The 19,858-nt window shown below is 50.0% G+C and overlaps 1 protein-coding gene across 9 annotated transcripts in view; it reads right to left on the bottom strand.

Moving 5' to 3' along the window:
• Window positions 1-288: 288 nt before the first annotated feature.
• Window positions 289-19,858, bottom strand: part of NCOA7 (nuclear receptor coactivator 7) — a 128,283-nt gene continuing 108,713 nt past the window's right edge. For 8 of the 9 annotated variants that reach the window (XM_068168639.1, XM_068168642.1, XM_068168640.1 and 5 more), the window contains 6 exons: window positions 16,908-17,055; window positions 10,185-10,310; window positions 9,375-9,527; window positions 7,125-7,220; window positions 4,962-5,035; window positions 289-3,882 (listed from right to left, as the gene is read on the bottom strand). In XM_068168639.1, coding sequence (XP_068024740.1) covers window positions 3,747-3,882; window positions 4,962-5,035; window positions 7,125-7,220; window positions 9,375-9,527; window positions 10,185-10,310; window positions 16,908-17,055 — 733 coding nt within the window. In that variant the 3' untranslated portion in view covers window positions 289-3,746. Of the gene's footprint in view, window positions 3,883-4,961; window positions 5,036-7,124; window positions 7,221-9,374; window positions 9,528-10,184; window positions 10,311-13,153; window positions 13,715-16,907; window positions 17,056-19,858 lie in introns of those variants that run through there. The other variant, XM_068168647.1, reaches the window with a different exon arrangement.

The following is a 19,858-nucleotide window of genomic DNA, read 5'->3' as shown; positions in this document are numbered from 1 at the left end:
CTCCATGGAACCTTCTCTTCTCCAGGCTGAGCAGCCCCAAGTCTTTCAGCCTATCTTCACAGGAGAGGTGCTCCAGCCCTCTGATCATCTCAGTGGCCCTCCTCTGGACTCTCTCCATGAGAGTTCTTGTGTTGGGGATCCCATAGCTGGACACAGCACCCCAGGCAGTGGCAGAAATCACCTCTCTCCATCTGCTAGCTACACTTGTTTGGGGTTTTCATTGTCAGCAGAATCAGGAACCTCAGATGCATCCTTTACACCGTGAAGAGAAGAGCCAAGATCCTTAAGCAGCTTCTGAATGCATAAATTCCTTTATTGAAAATATGGTGATAGCACTGCATTACATATATTAAATATCCATCATCTCAAGGGTCACAGGGTTTTGATTGAACACCACTGTTGGGAATACAGACCACAGCGTTTAGATATGCTCTGACAAGGATAATATCAATGGAGTAAACTGTAAGTAGCAACAGTGAAATGTATGGCAAATGTGGAAACTTGGTTGGCTCAGGGGGGGGGAGTTTTGAAGTGGTCTGCCACCATCTGAAGTTATCAAGCACTCCCTGCCCTCTTCAAAGCATTCTGCTGCTAGCAGTTCCCAAAACATTTCCCAGCATTACCAATCAGAGCTTTCTTTGTGGCTGGAGCAGACCACACAGAGGGGGAAGAGTGAAGCAGCTCATGTGCAGCGTGGTACAGGCTCACTGCATACAGCACTGGTGCTCAGAGTGTGCAAGTTCTGTGCAGGATCAAGATTCAGCAATGCTGTTTCTTTTTTGCTTGGATTTTGGTTTGAATCTATTGAAAAAGGGCAGAGCAGAAACTAAGTGGGGTTGGATTACTTGGTTCAGAAGGTTCCCAAATTAGATGGTAATGGTTTTAATGCATGGAAGCACTCTACCATCTTGAAGTGGTCTGCCACCATCTGAAGGAGCAAACAGTTATCAAGCTCTCCCTGGCCTCTTCAAAGCATTCTGCTGCTAGCAGCTCCCAAAACATTTCCCAGCATTACCAATCAGAGCTTTCTTTGTGGCTGGAGCAGACCACACAGAGGGGGAAGAGTGAAGCAGCTCACGGGCAGCGTGGTACAGGCTCACTGCATACAGCACTGGTGCTCAGAGTGTGCAACTTCTGTGCAGGATCAAGATTCAGCAATGCTGTTTCTTTGTTGCTTGGATTTTGGCTGTTTTGGTTTGATCTACTGAAAAAGGGCAGAGCAGAAACTAAGTGGGGTTGGATTACTTGGCTAATGAGGTTCCCAAATTAGATGGTAATGGTTTAATGCATGGAAGCACTCTGCCATCTTGAAGTGGTCTGCCACATTCTGAAGGAGCAAACAGTTATCAAGCTCTCCCTGGCCTCTTCAGAGCATTCTGCTGCTAGCAGTTCCCAAAACATTTCCCAGCATTACTAATCAGAACTTTCTTTGTGGCTGGAGCAGACCACACAGAGGGGGAAGAGTGAAGCAGCTCACGTGCAGCGTGGTACAGGCTCACTGCATACAGCACTGGTGCTCAGAGTGTGCAACTTCTGTGCAGCATTAAGACTCAGCAATGCTGTTTCTTTGTTGCTTGGATTTTGGCTGTTTTGGTTTGAATCTGCTGAAAAAGGACAGAGCAGAAACTAAGTGGGGTTGGATTACTTGGTTCAGAAGGGTCCCAAATTAGATGGTAATGGTATAATGCATGGAAGCACTCTACCATCTTGAAGTGGTCTGCCACCATCTGAAGGTATCAAGCTCTCCCTGCCCTCTTCAAAGCATTCTGCTGCTAGCAGCTCCCCAAACATTTCCCAGCATTACCAATCAGAGCTTTCTTTATGGCTGGAGCAGACCACACAGAGGGGGAAGAGTGAAGCAGCTCACATGCAGCGTGGTACAGGCTCACTGCATACAGCACTGGTGCTCAGAGTGTGCAACTTCTGTGCAGGATCAAGATTCAGCAATGCTGTTTCTTTGTTGCTTGGATTTTGGCTGCTTTGGTTTGAATCTACTGAAAAAGGGCAGAGCAGAAACTAAGCGGGGTTGGATTACTTGGTTCAGAAGGTTCCCAAATCAGATGGTAATGGTTTAATGCATGGAAGCACTCTGCCATTTCTGAAACTCTGCCTTTCTCAGGACAAGGACAGGATTGAGGCCAAGGGCAGGACAGCACCCTAAGGCTGGTTGGCTCTGGGTGGTGCAAGCAAACCCCCAGCTTCATTCACAGGAAGGCAGAATTCTGTAGCAAGCAGTGAGACTGCTGCCAGCCCTCTGTCACACTCTACATACCACCACTGTCAGATTTTGTTACATGGAGCCCTTCTCTCTTCAGGATGGGGAGGGAATATCTGATTATTTCATGAAAACCCAGGAACAATATTTAGTTGCCTGTCAAATCCTAACCCAGCCTGCTGCTTCAAGTCCTTTTGGGGGAGGAAATCCATCTCTCTGATTACTAAGAAAGCAAGTATTACACTAACATGACCTGGCCTGTTAGGGAAATGGCATTCTTCTCCAAAGCTCAGTTGTGTTTTCTCCTTCACAAAGCAAATATTCTTTAACTGGTGGTGGAGAAGTGCTCAGAGAAGCACAGTGGGTGGCTGAGTTTGAATCATTTGGTGGTGCTACAGGAAAAACAATCAATCCTCTCTCAGAAATGTCCCTTCAGAAACAGTCCAATAACACTAGGGGCAATGCTCAGAGGTGCTGCCCCAACCCTGCTGACTGCAACAGAGCTGACAGAGTCTATAGCAAGCGGCACTTTGCCCCATATCTCCACACCCTGCTGCAAAAAAACCAACCCTCTGGGGACAGGAATGTGGCAGGAAAGTTCAGAAGCAGCACTATTCACCTTCTCTCCTCAGCTCATGGGGTGGGGGAAGAAGTAAACCAACCAACAAACCCAAACCAGGATTATGCACTCAAGTCTTTCTGCCAGAAGGCAAACCCTCTGATTAGGGCAGGGAATGAAAAGAAAATAATCAATCAAATATATATATATATATATAAATTATATATATATATATAACAATTAACTTAGGGGGGGGGGGGTGGGGTAGAAATTGATTCAGAACAAATGCAAGATGCTGAGACCTACCTGAAGAGTAAGTAGCAAATGGAGATTGGAAACATTACAAAGAAGAAAACAAAACAAAACAACAACAACAACCTCCCCCCCCCCCCCCCACAGTTCATACATTGAACCCAAACCCAACCCTGCTATACAACAGCAATAAATAAGAGTAAAAAAACAAACCAAACACAAGAGAAAAGAATTCAGAGCGTGTTCCCTTAAGTGCTGTGCACACCTGGTTTCTGCTTCTTTCCCCACGGCAAACAGTGGGCTGCAGGTTTTGGTTAAGTCACCTTTGCTTCTTTTTGGTTAGCACTGGAGGGGGTTGAACATAAACACAGCTGGAATGTCCTAGGCTAAGAGTTTTCCCACAGGATCTCTTGCACAGTCACAGCAGAAGTTTTCGACTGGCGCACCATGAAATGTTTTCGTAGCCATCACCTCTTGGAGGGAGAGGTGCTAGAGGAGGAAGTCAAAAGAAAAACAAACCCAAACCCTTCAGACTGCTCTCTGTTTCTTACTGCCTCTCAGAACCAGCTCCCTGTTTCTCCTTGGGTTGGTTGGTTGAGTCATGCTCTGGTACAAACTTGAGGGGGGAAAAAAAAGCGTGTTAACGGTGTGAGGCAGCCTGCACCTTCCAGTCAGCTTTTAAGTGCCTAATGGATCCAGTCCTTTAAGGCAGTCAGTATTTCATTCAAATGTCCACACTTCCACATCCTGTATTATGAAATCTTCTTTCTTAGATAAGATGTCGTTGTTGAAGGTGCTGCAGGAGTTGCTTCGCCCGTGGTACAGGTCTGCATCCAACCACAAGCCAAACCGCCCGCTGGGAAGGGAACACAGCACACACATCAGGAGTTGGGGAACAGCAAAAAGGAGGGGTGCTGTAGAAACCACCAGGGGAATGGTATGGAGCAACCTAAGGAGCCCTGAGACCAAATGTGAAGTGCTCAGTCCCAGCAAAGCACTTGCCAAGCAAGAAGGTGATGAAGCAGTCCCTTCCCGTCTGTTTGGAGCAGTGAGCAGGGCACAGCCAGGACCCAGCGTGTCCTACCCTCCCCAGTCCACACCACCAGCAGTGGCTGGGGCTGGCACCAGAGACTGAGCATTGAGGCTCTTCCTCAGCTGTTTGGAGGTGGACACAGCCCCTCCTACTTTAGGAAGAGAAGGGATGTTTACACCACCCCAGCACAAAGCATGCCCACATGTCCCATGCAGTCAGCTTCAGTGAGTCCTGCAGCCTTAGCCCTTGATTCCATACCCACTGACCTCTGCAACATGGGACCTGAATTAAGCACTCTCTGCATCCTTGCTCTATCAGGGGAGGGTAAATATTAGATGTTAGAGAGAAGTTCTTTACAGTGAGGGTGGGGAGACACTGGAACAGGTTGTCCAGGGAGGCTGTGGATATCCCCTCCCTGGAGGTGTTCAAGGCCAGGCTGGATGAGGCCTTGAGCAACCTGGGCTGGTGAAAGGGGGGTTGGAACTAGATGATTTTTCAAGTCCCTTCCAACTGAAACCATTCTGTGAATCAACAGAGTAACAACAACTTCATCAGGACTGTGTGAGAAACCTTAGAAGCTGATGGCAAAACTGCCATTAGAGATTATTTTCTAGTGGCAAACTCCTTCCTGTATCTATCCAGAACATCTGGGTTCTTTCTAGCTAGGAAAAAACACCCCAAACCCACCAGGCCTACTTTGCTAACAACAGACACTCCCTTTCAGCAATGGAAATTGGTCTGGGTCTGTAACAGAAATCAGATTGCTGAGGTATCTGCCCTGAACAGCCTGCCAAGAGTACATGTGGACACTCTCCTGGCTTGTTTGTCTTACAACTACCATTTTCCCTACCTCACCAAAGACCAGAAAGGCTCCATGATTTGAAAATCAGACAGACACTCACCCTCCACCTCCAAGCTCCAGAGAGCTGGTGTCTCCATTGATGAAGTAGGTGTTCTCTCCACTCCACTTGAATACCTGAGGAGGGGGGAGAAAAAAACCCAAATATATTTGAGCTGTGAGGATTATTGTACCCTAAAGCTACTGAGGGGGGTCTTAGAAGCTTTTTTTTGGTGTGGCCATATTGTATTTTATTCTTTTTCTTGAAGGGGGAGGTGGAAGAGACAATAGGTAGAAAGCAAATCATAGAATCAACAAGGTTGGAAAACACCTCAGAGATCATCAAGTCCAACCTGTCACCCAACACCTCATGACTAACTAAACCATGGCACCAAGTGCCACATCCAATCCCCTCTTGAACACCTCCAGGGATGGGGACTGCACCACCTCCCTGGGCAGCACATTCCAATGGCTAACAACTCTCTCTGGGAAGAACTTTCTCCTCACCTCCAGCCTAAACCTCCCCTGGCACAGCTTGAGACTGTGGCCTCTTGTTCTGGTGCTGGGTGCCAGGGAGAAGAGACCAACCCCCACCTGGCTACAACCTCCCTTCAGGGAGTTGGAGAGAACAAGGTGGTCTCCCCTGAGCCTCCTCTTCTCCAGGCTAAGCAACCCCAGCTCCCTCAGCCTCTCCTCACAGGGCTGTGCCCCAGACCCCTCCCCAGCCTCCTTGCCCTTCTCTGGACACCTTCAAGTCTCTCAATGTCCTTCTTAAACTGAGTGGCTCAGAACTGGACACAGGACTCAAGGTGTGGCCTAACCAGTGCTGAGCACAGGGCACAGTGATTTCCCTGCTCCTGCTGGCCACACTGTTCCTGATGCAGTCCAGGATGCCATTGGCCTTCTTGGACCCCTGGGCACACTGCTGGCTCATGTTCAGCCAGCTAAAGGAACAAAATTCATTTGAAAGCATGAAGGAGGCATCCTAATCCTTGTTTGAACTATGCTTGCATGGCTGATCCACATGCATTCTGCTACAAAGGAACAATGTGTTCAGTACTGACAAATGCAGAAGCCATCTACATTATGAGGTAGTTCAGCAGCACTCTTATCTCTGGGTTGCTATCACTGTGGACCTAAGCACATGTGAAATTATAGCTTCTTCCTGCTACCCTGCCTTCCCAGCTGTGTCTTGGACAGTCACAGGATCATGGATCACAGGATGTTAGGGGTTGGAAAGGACCTCTGGAGATCTTAGAGGACACAGTCTCAAGCTGTGCCAGGGGAGGTTTAGGCTGGAGGTGAGGAGAAAGTTCTTCCCAGAGAGAGTTGTTAGCCATTGGAATGTGCTGCCCAGGGAGGTGGTGGAGTCATCATCCCTGGAGGTGTTCAAGAGGGGATTGGATGTGGCACTTGGTGCCATGGTTTAGTAGTCATGAGGTGCTGGGTGACAGGTTGGACTTGATGATCTTTGAGGTCTCTTCCAACCTTATTGATTCTATTCTATTCTATTCTATTCTATTCTATTCTATTCTATTCTATTCTATTCTATTCTATTCTATTCTATTCTATTCTATTCTATTCCATTCCATTCCATTCCATTCCATTCCATTCCATTCCATTCCATTCCATTCTATTCTATTCCATCTTTGAGTCCAAGCCCCTGCTAGAGCAGGACCATAGAATCTAGAGTAGGTCACACAGGAGCGTATCCAGATGCGTCTTGGAAGTCTCCAGAGAGGAGACTCCACAATCTCTCTGGGGAGCCTGTTCCAGTACTGTGTGACCCTTACAGTAGAGAAGTTCCTCTCCATGTTAAGGTGGAACTTCTTGTGCTGTCATTTACATCCATTGCCCCTTGTCCTACCCCAGGGTGCAACTGAGCACCTTCCTTCTTGAACCCCAGCCCTCAGATATTTACAGACATTTATTAGATGTCCTCTCAGTCTTCTCTTTCCAGACTAAAAAGCCCCAGGTCTCCTCCCTGCTTTCCCTTGCAAGCCACTGAAAACCCTCTCCTCACCCTCAAAGACTGTCCTCTCAGGAGCTGAGATAACCACAGCCACTTCTGCTTAATAGCACTGCACTGAAGCAATAAGCGAGGAACTGCATGCACCAGCAGCTGGCACATCTCCTGAGCATAATTACTCTGCCTTCATAATGGGCTCATAAATGTTTCAGAAGTGGAACCTAAACATGTTATTTGAGAAAGCAAACAGCCACTTACCTTGAAATTTGGGCTGAAAGTGTAGAGGAATGTTTCACCAGTGCCATAGTAATGGTCACTAAACCTGAAGGGATGTGTAGCATATGCCCCAAATATCTGTTAGGATAGAAGGAGTACTCTTAAGGACAGGACCAAACTCAAAGAGAAGAACAAACAGACATTCAGAACTCTTTTCTAAAGAACAGCTGAGCTGGTGTTTCATGTTAGAACAACCAACCAGTTGGGTACATCACATCATCACAGAGTGGTAGGGGTTGGAAGGGACCTCTGGAGAGTGAGCACAACCCCCCTGCCAAGGCAGGTTCGGTTAGAGAAAGAGGAACATGTCCAGATGGGTTTTGAATGTCTCCAGAGATGGGAGACTCCATCACCTCTCTGGGAAGCTTATTCCAGGTCTCCATCACCCTTAAAGAAGTTCCTCCTCATATTTAGATGGAACTTCTTACATTCCAATCTGTGCCTGGTACCCCTTGTGCTGCCCACTGGGCACAGAGAAACAAGACTGGTCCCATCCTCCTGCCACCCACCCTTTTAAGTATTGATCAGCACTGATGAGATTCCCCCCTCAGTCTTCTCTTTTCCCAGACTGAAAAGACCCAATTCTCTCAGCCTTTCCTCTGCTAAGGAAGATGTTCTAGTCCCTGAATCATCTTTGTAGCCCTGCTCACATGAACAAATATTCACAGAACACATTGGGTTAGAAGAGACCTCCAAGATCATCCAGTCCAACCCTTCACTCAGCAGTGAAGGGTCAACATTAAACCACAGGCTCACAGGATGTCAGGGGTTGGAAGGGACCCAAAGAGATCATTGAGTCAACCCTCTGTCAGAGCAGGACCATACAATCTAGCTCAGGTCACACAGGAATGCATCCAGACATGCCTTGAAAGTCTCCAGAGGAGGAGACTCCACAACCTCTCTGGGCAGCCTGTTCCATTGCTCTGTGACCCTTACAGTAAAGAAGTTCCCCCTTGTTGAGGTGGAACCTGCTGTGCTGCAGCTTACATCCATTGCTCCTTGTCCTATCCCAGGGAGCAAGCAAGAAGAGCCTAACCACGTCCCTAAGCACCAGGTCCACCTGCTGCTGGAACACCCCCAGGGATGATGACTCCACCACTGCCCTGGGCAGACCATTCCAATGCTTGAGAACCATTTCAGTGAAGAACTATTCCCTAACAATCCAGCCTGAACCTCTTCTGGTGCAGCTTATAAGCATTTCCTCTAGTCCTGTCACTTGTCATCACGGAGAAGAGGCTGCTCCAACTGCCCTTCAGGTAGCTGGAGAGAGAGATGCTCCTACCAAAATTTTGTAGCCTGTAAGTCAAAAGCCAGATGACAACAGCAACAGACATGTCAATTCTGGGAGTTACTGATGTGCCAGACCTCCACAGGCATGATTTGTGACAGCTCACTAACACAGGCACCCAAGGAAGACGCTTCCTGTGCACTGTTAGAAGAGGCACTTGCTGCACTTGCTACAGCCAGATCCTGGGCTGCATCAAGAGAAGCACAGCCAGCAAGGACAGGGAGGTGATTCTCCCCTTCTACTCCACTCTGCTGAGACCACACCTGGAGCAGTGTGTCCAATTCTGGGGGCTCTATTACAGGAAGGATCTGGAGGTGCTGGAAAGTGTCCAGAGAAGTGCCACAAGGATGATTAGAGGGCTGGAGCTGCTCTGCTACGGAGACAGACTGAGGGAGTTGAGGCTGTTCAGTCTGGAGAAGAGAAGGCTCTGGGAAGACCTAATTGTGGCCTTCCAGTATCTGAAGGGGGCTACAAGAAAGCTGGGGAGGGACTTTTGAGGGTGGCAGGGAATGATAGGACTGGGGGGGATGGAAAAAAATACTAGAAATGGTTAGATTGAGATTGGATGTTAGGAAGAAGTTGTTGCCCATGAGGGTGGTGAGAGCCTGGCACAGGCTGCCCAGGGAGGTGGTGGAAGCCTCATGCCTGGGAAGTTCTTGCAGCCAGGCTGGATGCGGCTGTGAGCAACCTGCTGTAGTGTGAGGTGTCCCTGCCCATGGCAGGGGGGTTGGGACTGGCTGATCCTTGAGGTCCCTTCCACCCTAACAATTCCATGGGTCAGTTCTGAAGCTGAGGCAGGCAGTGTCTCTCTCAGTGCTGCTGCACTCTCCTGCTCTACATTCAGCTTACTCAGCAGCAAACACAAAGCTCCAGCCTCCTATTTCGGGGTGATGGCAGCACTTCACAATGATGGTGCCCCTTCCAGCCCCTCCAGCACTGCTCACCTGGTTGTCCATGTCCTTGATGACCAGCAGGACAGGGCTGTCGAGCGAGGCCGACTTGCGGTACAGAGTCTTGAGGCTGGTGCCGTGCTCCAGGGTGCTGTAGGCCAGGCGCCAGGGGTAGCCCTGCACCCGCGCGGGCAAGCGCCGGGCCAGCTGCACAGGGAGGGGGGCAGAAGGGTGACACATTCAACAGCCTGGCTCCCACCTGCTGCCCCAGGCTGCTCCCTTCCTGCAGGGGCTCCTCAGCCGAAATCTGGCTGCCAAGGGAGCAGCTGATGGCTCCAGCTTAACATCTCTGTCACACAGTGCAACTGTCTGCATTCACATCACCTGCTAAAGCCTTCACCCTGGCAGCCCTCAACATCACCATTCCAACTCCAGAGTGGCAAAACACATGCATAACTTTGCCAGGTGAACCAGTCACAGAATCACAGAATTAACCAGGTTGGAAAAGACCTTTGAGATCATCAAGTCCAACCTACCACCCAACACCATCTCATCAACTAAACCATGGCACCAAGTGCCTCATCCAGGCTGTCTTTAAACCTTTCCAGGGATGGTGACTTGACCCAACTGGTGACTTGACACTCCAGCTGTCATGGTAGGGCCAAACCAGCCCCAGCACAAACCCAGACTGAGCCTGATGTGTCTAGACATGGTCCCTCTCCCCACTTAACACCAAACACACTCAGGGGTTCTCAAACTCCTACATCAAAAGCATCGCTGCTGCCTCCAGAAGGCAGAATGTCCCACAGTGAGCAGAGACAGCCCCACAGCTAACAAGGAACCTCAAGTTTTGTCTAGCCATACCTGCTCTATGTGCATATTCTCCAGGAGAGCACTGTGATGCTTTAAGACAGGCAAAGTGTCATCATCTTCCTCTTCATAGTAGCTGCAGACACTCTTGCGCCGTTTGGCCTCTTCCACAGTGATGATCTGGGGCAAGAGAACAAACATCCAAGCTAAGGCACAGCTCCCACACTGCCCACCCTCTGTGGAAGCAAACTGATTTAAACAACATACTCCTCAGCTGCTACACTGCATGGAGCAAAACTACTATGGGATAGAATCAATAAGGTTGGAAAACATCTCAGAGATCATCAAGTCCAACCTGTCACCCAATACCTCATGACTAACCCATGGCACCAAGTGCCACATCCAATCCCTTCTTGAACACCTCCAGGGATGGGGACTCCACCACCTCCCTGGCCAGCATATTCCAATGGCAAACTACTCTTTCTGGGAAGAACTTTCTCCTCACCTCCAGCCTAAACCTCCCCTGGCACAGCTTGAGACTGTGTCCTCTTGTTCTGGTGCTGCTTGCCTGGGAGAAGAGGCCAACTCCTTCCTGGCTACAACCTCCCTTCAAGTAGCTGTAGAGAGCAAGAAGGTCTCCCCTGAGCCTCCTCTTCTCCAGGCTAAGCAACCCCAGCTCCCTCAGCCTCTCCTCACAGGGCTGTGCTCCAGACCCCTCCCCAGCCTCCTTGCCCTTCTCTGGACACCTTCAAGTGTCTCAATATCCTTCTTAAATTAAGGAGCCCAGAACTGGACACAGGACTCAAGGTTGTATAAAGGATGGTTGTATCAAGCACAGTTAGTCTTAACCAAATCACAGACACAGAAGAGAAGGGGTTGGAAGGGATGATCTTTGAGGTCTCTTCCAACCTTGGTGATACTGTGATCTCTGTGTACTGAGTGCAACCCCCCTGCCAAGGCAGGTTCAACTAGGGAAGGTCACACAGGAATGTGTCCAGGCAGGTTTTGAATGCCTCCAGAGAAGGAGGCTCCACCTCTCCAGGCAAGCCTGGTCCAGTGTTCTGTCACCCTTAAATTAAAGAAGTTCCCCCTCATGTTTAAATGGAGCTTCTGATGTTCAAGTTTCTGCCCTGTGCCCCTTGTCCTGTCACTGGGATGCTTGGCCCCTTGGCCGGCAGACAGCATCACCTGGCACAGCTGGAAAGCTGCTAACCCTTCAGTGCAGCCTGGGGCACTCAGTGAGTGCCAGGAGCCTCAGCTCTGCACAGCAGTGGGAGGGGAGATGAAGCACACTGTGCCTGGCAGCAGGGCTCCAGCTGGAGTTTGGTGCCACCATGGCAAGCAAGAAGGAATGGCTCAGAGATGGAGCTGATGAGAAAGAGAAAGCAAGGAGGCCTAACTGCAAAAGAAAGGGGACACCTTAGAAACCACCTTTCTTCCATAAGGGCTCTTGCCTTGGAGCAGGAACCTCAAGATGTGGCTGCAGAGCATGCTGCACCACTGCCACTCACCTCCCTGCAAATACCTCCCAACAGATTTCCTGTTACACAGGGAGTGCTTTGCATAACTCCCCTGAGCCTTCACCATCACTGCTTGAACTTGCAGGAGCTGTCAACAGTTGAGGCAATTGCCAAGAAGTGCCTGGAAGTCCTACACATACCTGCCCCACAGGCAAGAAACAAATGCACTGGGCTGGCTCCAGGTGCAGGTTTAACCACAGCACACAAAAGGAGGTTTCTCTGGAGACCTGCACTGGTGAGCAGTTCACTGTGGGGAGGACAAAGCCCTAACACCATCAGTCACACCCAGCAGCTCCAGTGGAATGTCTGCTGCACACACTCCCTTCCAGCCCAGCTTCACCTGCAGATGCCTGGAGCTGAGCTCAGGGCAGCTGCTTCAAGCAGGACAGCTGGGCACCAGCACTCCAACATACTCCATGGGGTTAGGAGGAAAGGAGAGGGCAGGACCACAGGGCAAAACCTCAGCCTACAAAACTAATCCTGTTATGTGCCCCTGCACACCCAGGCAGCACAGCTATTCCTGCTGGTGATACTGGAATTGCTGTACAGCTGCATCACAGAATGCTTTCAGCTGGAAAAGCCCTCTGGGATCATCCAGTCCAACCATCAACCTAACACCACCATGGCCTGAAGTGCCACCACATTCCTTCAACACCTCCAGGCATGGTGACTCCACCACCAACCTGGGCAGCCTGTTCCAATCCCTGACCACTCTTCCAGTCAAGATACCCTGCTCCTCCAGCCCAGGCTTCAGTGGGATCTAGCCCTGGGTCTTCTGAGACTGCAGAGAATCCTGTGCTGGAAAGCTTTCCACATGGGGCAGCTGCAGGGCAGGTTTGCACTGCAAAATTCAGCTCAATTTTGAAGCAAGCAAACCAACAATGACCTCCTCAAGTAAAATGATTTGTTCTACTTTTCTCCTTGCCCTTTTCCCACCTCCTGAATGGTTTTTTCCTTCTCCTTTCCCAGGCCATTATTTCTTTTACTTTCTAATGAGCACCTTTTTAATCTTAACTCAGAAGGACTCAGTTCCTCTCCCCCAAGACTATTTTATAGGAAGAGGGAGGGGAAAATAAAATAACCTTGAACTAAACCAAGCAGCCAGAAGCCTCTGTAGCAAAATGCAACCAAACTCAGACACAGGCAGCCACAGAAAAGCTATTAGCAGAACCAGGAGTTGCAAATCAAACCCAGCACCTGCTCTGGAACTGCAGCACACCTCTGAATGAAGTTCAGAGTCCACAAGGGCAAGCCATAAAAAAAAGGGATCTGAAAGAGCAGATAGCTACAGACCATGCAAAAGCAGAGAGGCAAAACCAGAATGAGCCACTTCCAGCAAGTGGCTCCACAAACCCAAAGAGCTTTGAGAGGACTGAGAAAGCAAAGCTACCAAAGCCACCTGGGCTGGAAACACCCTGCCCCAAACTCATCCCACGCTCTGCAGTGGGATGGAAACGCTGAGCCCCATCCAGGCTGCTCAAAGAGGGACACAGTTCAACATACCTCCACAAAAGGCTCCCCCTGCTCAGGTCTGGCACAGTAAACAATTCGAATATTCAAAGGCATTTTCCCCCCTTTCATCATCTACTGCTTTAACTGTGCAGCATCCACCACCCTGCCCTGCTCCAGTGGCAAGAGCAGCTCTCTGCCCAGGAGCATGACAGGCAGCTACTGCCCTTGGCACGCGGTGATAAAATTGCTTACAGGCTCCCTCCAGAATCACACTTTCTGTTTCCCCACAAGGGAGAGTGAAACTTTCACAGTAATCATGCCCAAATTTGGACTCTCGATAGAGACTTCCTGGCAGCCTTGACTTTAAAATGTGCAAAGCCTGAAAATGCTACAAATAAAAGAGACACACCTTGGGAAGCGGCTCCCAGCGAACGCTTTCCCCTACACACACGGAAACGCAACTAGGAGAGGCCAGCTCCTGCTGGGGCCAGCTCTCTCCCACTTCTACTTTTGGGATCACTGCAGCCCTGCTGCTCCTTCAGTTTGGTTTTATGTGAATGGCATGCAAGTAGCAGCTGCACAGAGAAACCTGCTGCGATGGGCAACCACACTCAGCCCTCAGCAAAGCAAGGAATGAAGAATCTCCCCTTCCCTTCCCTTCCCTTCCCTTCCCTTCCCTTCCCTTCCCTTCCCTTCCCTTCCCTTCCCTTCCCTTCCCTTCCCTTCCCTTCCCTTCCCTTCCCTTCCCTTCCCTTCCCTTCCCTTCCCTTCCCTTCCCTTCCCTTCCCTTCCCTTCCCTTCCCTTCCACTTCCCTTCCCTTCCACTTCCCTAACCCTTCCCCTTCCCTTCCCCAACCTTTCCCCTTCCCTTCCCCAACCTTTCCCCTTCCCTTCCCCTTCCCCAACCTTTCCCCTTCCCTTCCCCTTCCCCAACCTTTCCCCTTCCCTTCCCCAACCTTTCCCCTTCCCTAACCCTTCCCCTTCCCCTTCCCCTTCCCCAACCTTTCCCCTTCCCTAACCCTTCCCCTTCCCCTTCCCCAACCCTTCCTTCCCTTCCCCTTCCCCAACCCTTCCCTTCTCTTCCCCTTCCCCAACCCTTCCCTTCCCCTTCCCTAACCCTTCCCCTTCCCTTCCCTAACCCCTCCCCTTCCCTTCCCTTCCCCTTCCCCAACCCTTCCCTTCCCCTTCCCCAACCCTTCCCTTCTCTTCCCCTTCCCTAACCCTTCCCCTTCCCTTGCCTTCCCCTTCCCTCACCCTTCCCCTTCCCCAACCCTTCCCTTCCCCAACCCTTCCCTTCCCCTTCCCTAACCCTTCCCCTTCCCCTCCCCTTCCCTAATCCTTCCCTTCCCCTTCCCCAACCCTTCCCTTCTCTTCCCCTTCCCTTGCCTTCCCCTTCCCTCACCCTTCCCTTCCCCTTCCCTAACCCTTCCCCTTCCCCTTCCCTTCCCCTTCCCTTCCCCTTCCCTAATCCTTCCCTTCCCCTTCCCTAACCCTTCCCTTCCCCAACCCTTCCCTAACCCTTCCCCTTCCCTTGCCTTCCCCTTCCCTCACCCTTCCCCTTCCCTCACCCTTCCCCTTCCCCAACCCTTCCCCTCCCCTCCCCTTCCCATTCAGAAACTATGAAACTGTAAAAAAAAATAGAAGCTATTTTATTTATTTATTTATAGGTTGGACTTGATGGTCTCTGAGGTCTTTTCCAAACTTAATGATCCTATGAAGATGTTGAGTTGCTGGAAGGTGTCCAGAGAAGGGCAACAAAGCTGGGGAGGGGTCTGGAGCACAGCCCTGTGAGGAGAGGCTGAGGGAGCTGGGGTTGCTTAGCCTGGAGAAGAGGAGGCTCAGGGGAGACCACCTTGCTGGAAGAGACCTCAAAGATCATCAAGTCCAACCTGTCATCTCAGACCTCATAAAGGATGTTTCATCACCTTTGATGGAACCCCCTCATCATCTTTGTAGCCCTTCTATGTACCCCCCTCCACTTAAGGGCTGGTCTGGTTTTTACTTTATCCCATATCCTTAGCACAGTGCTCAGAAACACTTTAAAATGTGTGCCAGCTCATTTCCCATTCCACCCAGGCCTTGTGTGCACAGAGGTCAGCCTGGTAACAAACAGAGGCATGCCAGGAAGTTAAAACAGATTGCAAAAGCCCCCATATGAAAAAGCCAAAGTCCAAGGGTAAAACTGATCCATATTCCACCTAATACTGCACCAGTACTGCTGTGTCCACATCAGAAGCAAGAGTCTGGGATTTCACTACACATACAGAATAGAATAGAATAGAATAGAATAGAATAGAATAGAATAGAATAGAATAGAACAGAACAGAACAGAACAGGTTGGAAAAGATCTCAGAGATCATCCAGTCCAACCTATCACCCAGCACCATCTAAGCAACTAAACCATGGCACTAAGTGCCTCATCCAGTCTCTTCCTAAACACCTCCAGTGATGGGGACTCCACCACCTCCCTGGGCAGCACATTCCCATGGCCAATCTCTCTTTCCATGAAGAACTTCTTCCTAAAACAAGAACAATTTTCTAAAAGAAGAACAATTTCCTACATGTAAAAGCTGACAAGAACTGAAGCAAGCTACACTCACTTACCCATCTACCTAACATCCAGCCTAAACCTCCCCTGGCACAGCTTGAGACTGTGTCCTCTTGTTCTGGTGCTGCCTGCCTGGGAGGAAAGACCAACCCCCACCTGGCTACAACCTCCTTTCAGGGAGTTGTAGAGAGCAAGAAGGTCTCTCCTGAGCCTCCTCTTCTCCAGGCTAAGCAACCCCAGCTCCCTCAGCCTCTCCTCACAGGGCTGTGCTCCAGACCCCTCCCCAGCTTTGTTGCCCTTCTCTGGACACCTTGCAGCAACTCAACATCTTTCCTAAACTGAGGGGCCCAGAACTGGACACAGGACTCAAGCTGTGGCCTAACCAGTGCAGTGTACAGGGGCACAATGACCTCCCTGCTCCTGCTGGCCACACTGTTCCTGATGCAGGCCAGGATGCCCTTGGCCTCACACAGGAGCCTCTGCTGGGCTTTACATGTACAAATTTTAGAGATATTATTTGTAGAACAGAAATACATCACAACTTTAACCACACCAACACAATCACAACTTTAACCTCACCAACAACATACACCTGTAACAGGTTTGCAAATGGCTAAGATCACATAACCAAAACACTGACACAGCTCCTGCTGCTTGCACAGCAGAGCTTCCAGCTGTTCTCCTGCTCTCTGTAGGGAGGAGAGAAAGGAGAGCTGAAGGAAAGTGAGTACATTGCTGAGACAGATACAGGATCCCAGGATGTTAGGGGTTGGAAGGGACCTCCAGGGACCGAGTCCAACACCCCAGCCAGAGCAGGACCGTAGAACCTAGCACAGATCACACAGGAATGCATCCAGATGGGTCTTGAAAGTCTCCAGAGAAGGAGACTCCACAACCTCTCTCTCTGTGGAACCTGTTCCAGTGCTCTGTGACCCTCACCTCACAGTGAAGAAGTTCCTCCTTAGGTTGAGGTGGAACCTTCTGTGCTGTGGTTTCTATCCATTGCCCCTTGTCCTATCACAGGATGCAAGTGAGCAGAGCCTGGCCCCTCCCTCTTGACCCCCAGCCCTCAGAGATTTATAAACATTGATTAAATCCTCCCTCAGTCTTCTCTTCTGCAGACTAACAGGCTGTCCAAAGCAGCAAGCATTATAAAGAAGCAGAGCAAACACCAGAAGAGCTCAGCAGAGCAGCTGCTGAGATTTGTAGCAGAGGATATCCACACACACGCCCCACGTTAAAGCAGAAAGCACTCACCTCCCAGCTTTTAGTGGTAGGCTCACTGAAGAAGTTGTCTATCATGTCAAGCTCCTCCTTTTCCACCACCACAAAACCTTGTTCTTTGGCATCTTTCCCATAGATTTCTGGTGACCACTGAACAAAAAATGTGTACAAGTGATCCACCCTGCAAACAGAAGAGGAGAAAGCTGCTGGTCAGTGGTCCGTGAACACACCACTCCCATGCAGTACAGAGGTTCTGCCAGTGATACAGAGGAGACAGCCACACACATAGCATACCTGTGTGTTTCTAGCCCCACACAGTGCACAAGGCAATAGATCCCTCCATGTGTCAGCCTGAAGCACTCCAAGGTTTGTCTGCCCTACAAAGTACTTTCCTTCTTCCTCTGCCAAACACGTGGTGCCAAAGCACCATGGTAAAGCCAAGTGGCTTGTGCAGTCCCACACAGCTCATATTGAAGTCAAACTGATTGGTACTGCAGATTCACAGGCTGCAGCTGGCTGGAAGGGACCCTTAAAGGTTTTCTTGTCCAACCCCCCTGCACTCAGCAGGGACACCTCCAACTAGATCAGGCTGCCCAGGGCTGCATCAAGTCTGATCTTGAATGTCTCAACCACATCCCTGGGCAACCTGTCCCAGTATTTCACCACCCTCACCATGAAGAGCTTCCTCCTGATGTCCAACCTAAGTCTACCCTGCTCCATAGCTTCAAACCATTGTCTCTCATCCTATTGCTCCATGTCCTTCTAAACAGTCCCTCCCCAGCCTTCCTGTAGATATTGAAATGCTGCTGTAGGGTCTCCCTAGAGCTTTCTCTTCTCCAGGCTGAACAGCCCCAATTCTTTCAGCCTGTCTTCACAGGACAGCTGCTTCAGCCCCCTCACCAGCTCATGTGAGTTTTAACTGAAAGAGACACTGGCTTGAGCACTGTCTACTTTCTGTGCAGTACTCCCAGTCTGGAAAGAGAACTACTTAATTCCTACAAATCCCCTGTGAAAGGACAATAAAACCAGTGGCTGCTGCTGGCTGGCTAGGACCAGTTTGAGAGCATGTTCCTGCAGGTGGGTGGAGGGGAGCAGCATACTCTCATCTTAGACTCACAGAACACATTTAGGTTGTGAGGCAGCATTGGAGATCACCTGGGCCAACCTCTGTGTGTAGCAGAGCTAACTTCCAAACTGGAAGAGGCTGCAGAGTCCTGTCCACTTGCAGCTGTGAAAATCTACAACAGAGACTCCACCAGTCTATTCCCTCTACAATCAGCCTCACAGTTGTGGTTTTTCCCTCTCTTTTATCTAATCAGTTTCCCTCCATGCATGCAGCATGTGATCTGAGATGGGTCTTGCACCATTCTACTTCCCCCCCTGCTTCCCCCTTTTATAACCACAGGTCAAAAGGAAGAGGGGAATAACCACCACCCAGGCTGTTGGCTCTGCTCTTCCTGTGACAAGCCAACAAGAAGGGAGAGCTTCTTTTCTGCAGTTACTCCCCAGGCCACCCAGCCCCAGGCTGCAGAGACTGCTCCACCCCAGCTGCACAACTTGGCATTTGCCCTTTCTGAACTTGCTGATGCTTCTGTCACCTCCTTTCTCCACGTTGAGGTCCCTCTGAACAGCAGCCCTGCCCTTCAGTGTATGAACACTTCCCAGATGCAGCAGCATCCCTCCAAAATTTTGGCCTGCCCAGGGAGGTGGTGGAGTCCCCATCACTGGAGGTGTTTAGGAAGAGACTGGATGGGGTGCTTTATGCCATGGGTTAGTTGATTAGATGGTGTTGGGCGATAGGTTGGACTGGATGATCTCAAAGGTCTCTTTCAACCTGGTTAATTCTACTCTATTCTACTCTACTCTACTATATTCTATAATGAAAGGTGTATTCTGCCTTCTGATGAAGGCATCAAACAGGCTCAGTCCCCAAGGACTACCTCTTGAACCTGGCTGCTACTCAGATTAGATATCAACCCTTGGAGCGCAAAAGCCCCACCAGTTTTTCACCCACCTGGGAGTCCACCCATCCAGGTCACAGCTCTCCAATTTGGCTCTAAAGGAGATGGTGTTAGAAGCCTGCCTAAAGTCATGGTAAAACAACAATCCCTTACTCCCTCCTCATTCCCATAGTTACCTGGTTGGTAGAGAAATAACTTGCCCTTGGCACATAGCTGCTCTTACCCCTTCTTGCCCTCCCTGTGCCTGGAAGTGGCATCCATAAGAACATGCTTCATAATCTTCCCAGGGACTGAGGTGAAGCTGCCTGCCCTGAGCTCCCCCAGATCCTCCTTGATTTTTCTGAAGACAGCTGCAGCATTTCTCTTTCCAATCATCAAGGACCCTTCCCATCCTTTCAAAGGATGATAGAAAGCAGCCTTGCAACAACATCAACCAGCTTCCCCTCAGCACACTCAGAATTTCCTGTCAGGCCCCACAGACCTGTACCTGCTCAGTTTATTTCAGTTGCCCATAACTAAGTTTTCCTCTACAATGAACAGATGCTGAATAAATCCAGACACTTCACATTTGAGAAGCAGCAACATCAAATGAGCTACAGAGGCAAACAGGTTTTCATTTGTCTCATCCAGCATAACTTTTTAGCCTGGAGAAGAGGAGGCTCAGAGGAGAACTCATTACTGTCTACAGGTACCTGAAGGGAGGCTGTAGCCAGGTGGGGGTTAGTCTCTTCTCCCAGGCAACCAGCACCACAAGAGGACACAGTCTCAAGGCTGGATGTTAGGAAGAAGTTCTTCCCAGAAAGAGAGATTGGCCATTGGAATGTGCTGCCCAAGGAGGTGGTGGAGTCACCATCACTGGAGGTGTTTAGGAAAGGACTGGATGAGGCCCTTGGTGCTATGGTTTAGTTGATTAGATGGTGTTGGGTGATAGGTTGGACTTGATGAAGCCAGAAGAGGGTTGGTCTCTTCTCCCAGGCAACCAGCACCAGAACAAGAGGACACAGTCTCAGGCTGTGCCAGGGG

Source organism: Melanerpes formicivorus, unplaced genomic scaffold, assembly GCF_026170545.1.
Source record: "Melanerpes formicivorus ecotype bairdi unplaced genomic scaffold, bMelFor1.0.p_v2 SCAF_146, whole genome shotgun sequence".
NCBI classification, from domain to species: Eukaryota; Metazoa; Chordata; class Aves; order Piciformes; family Picidae; genus Melanerpes; species Melanerpes formicivorus.
The sequence above is the reverse complement of the archived record's forward strand: the minus strand, read 5'-3'. Positions and strand labels throughout refer to the sequence as shown.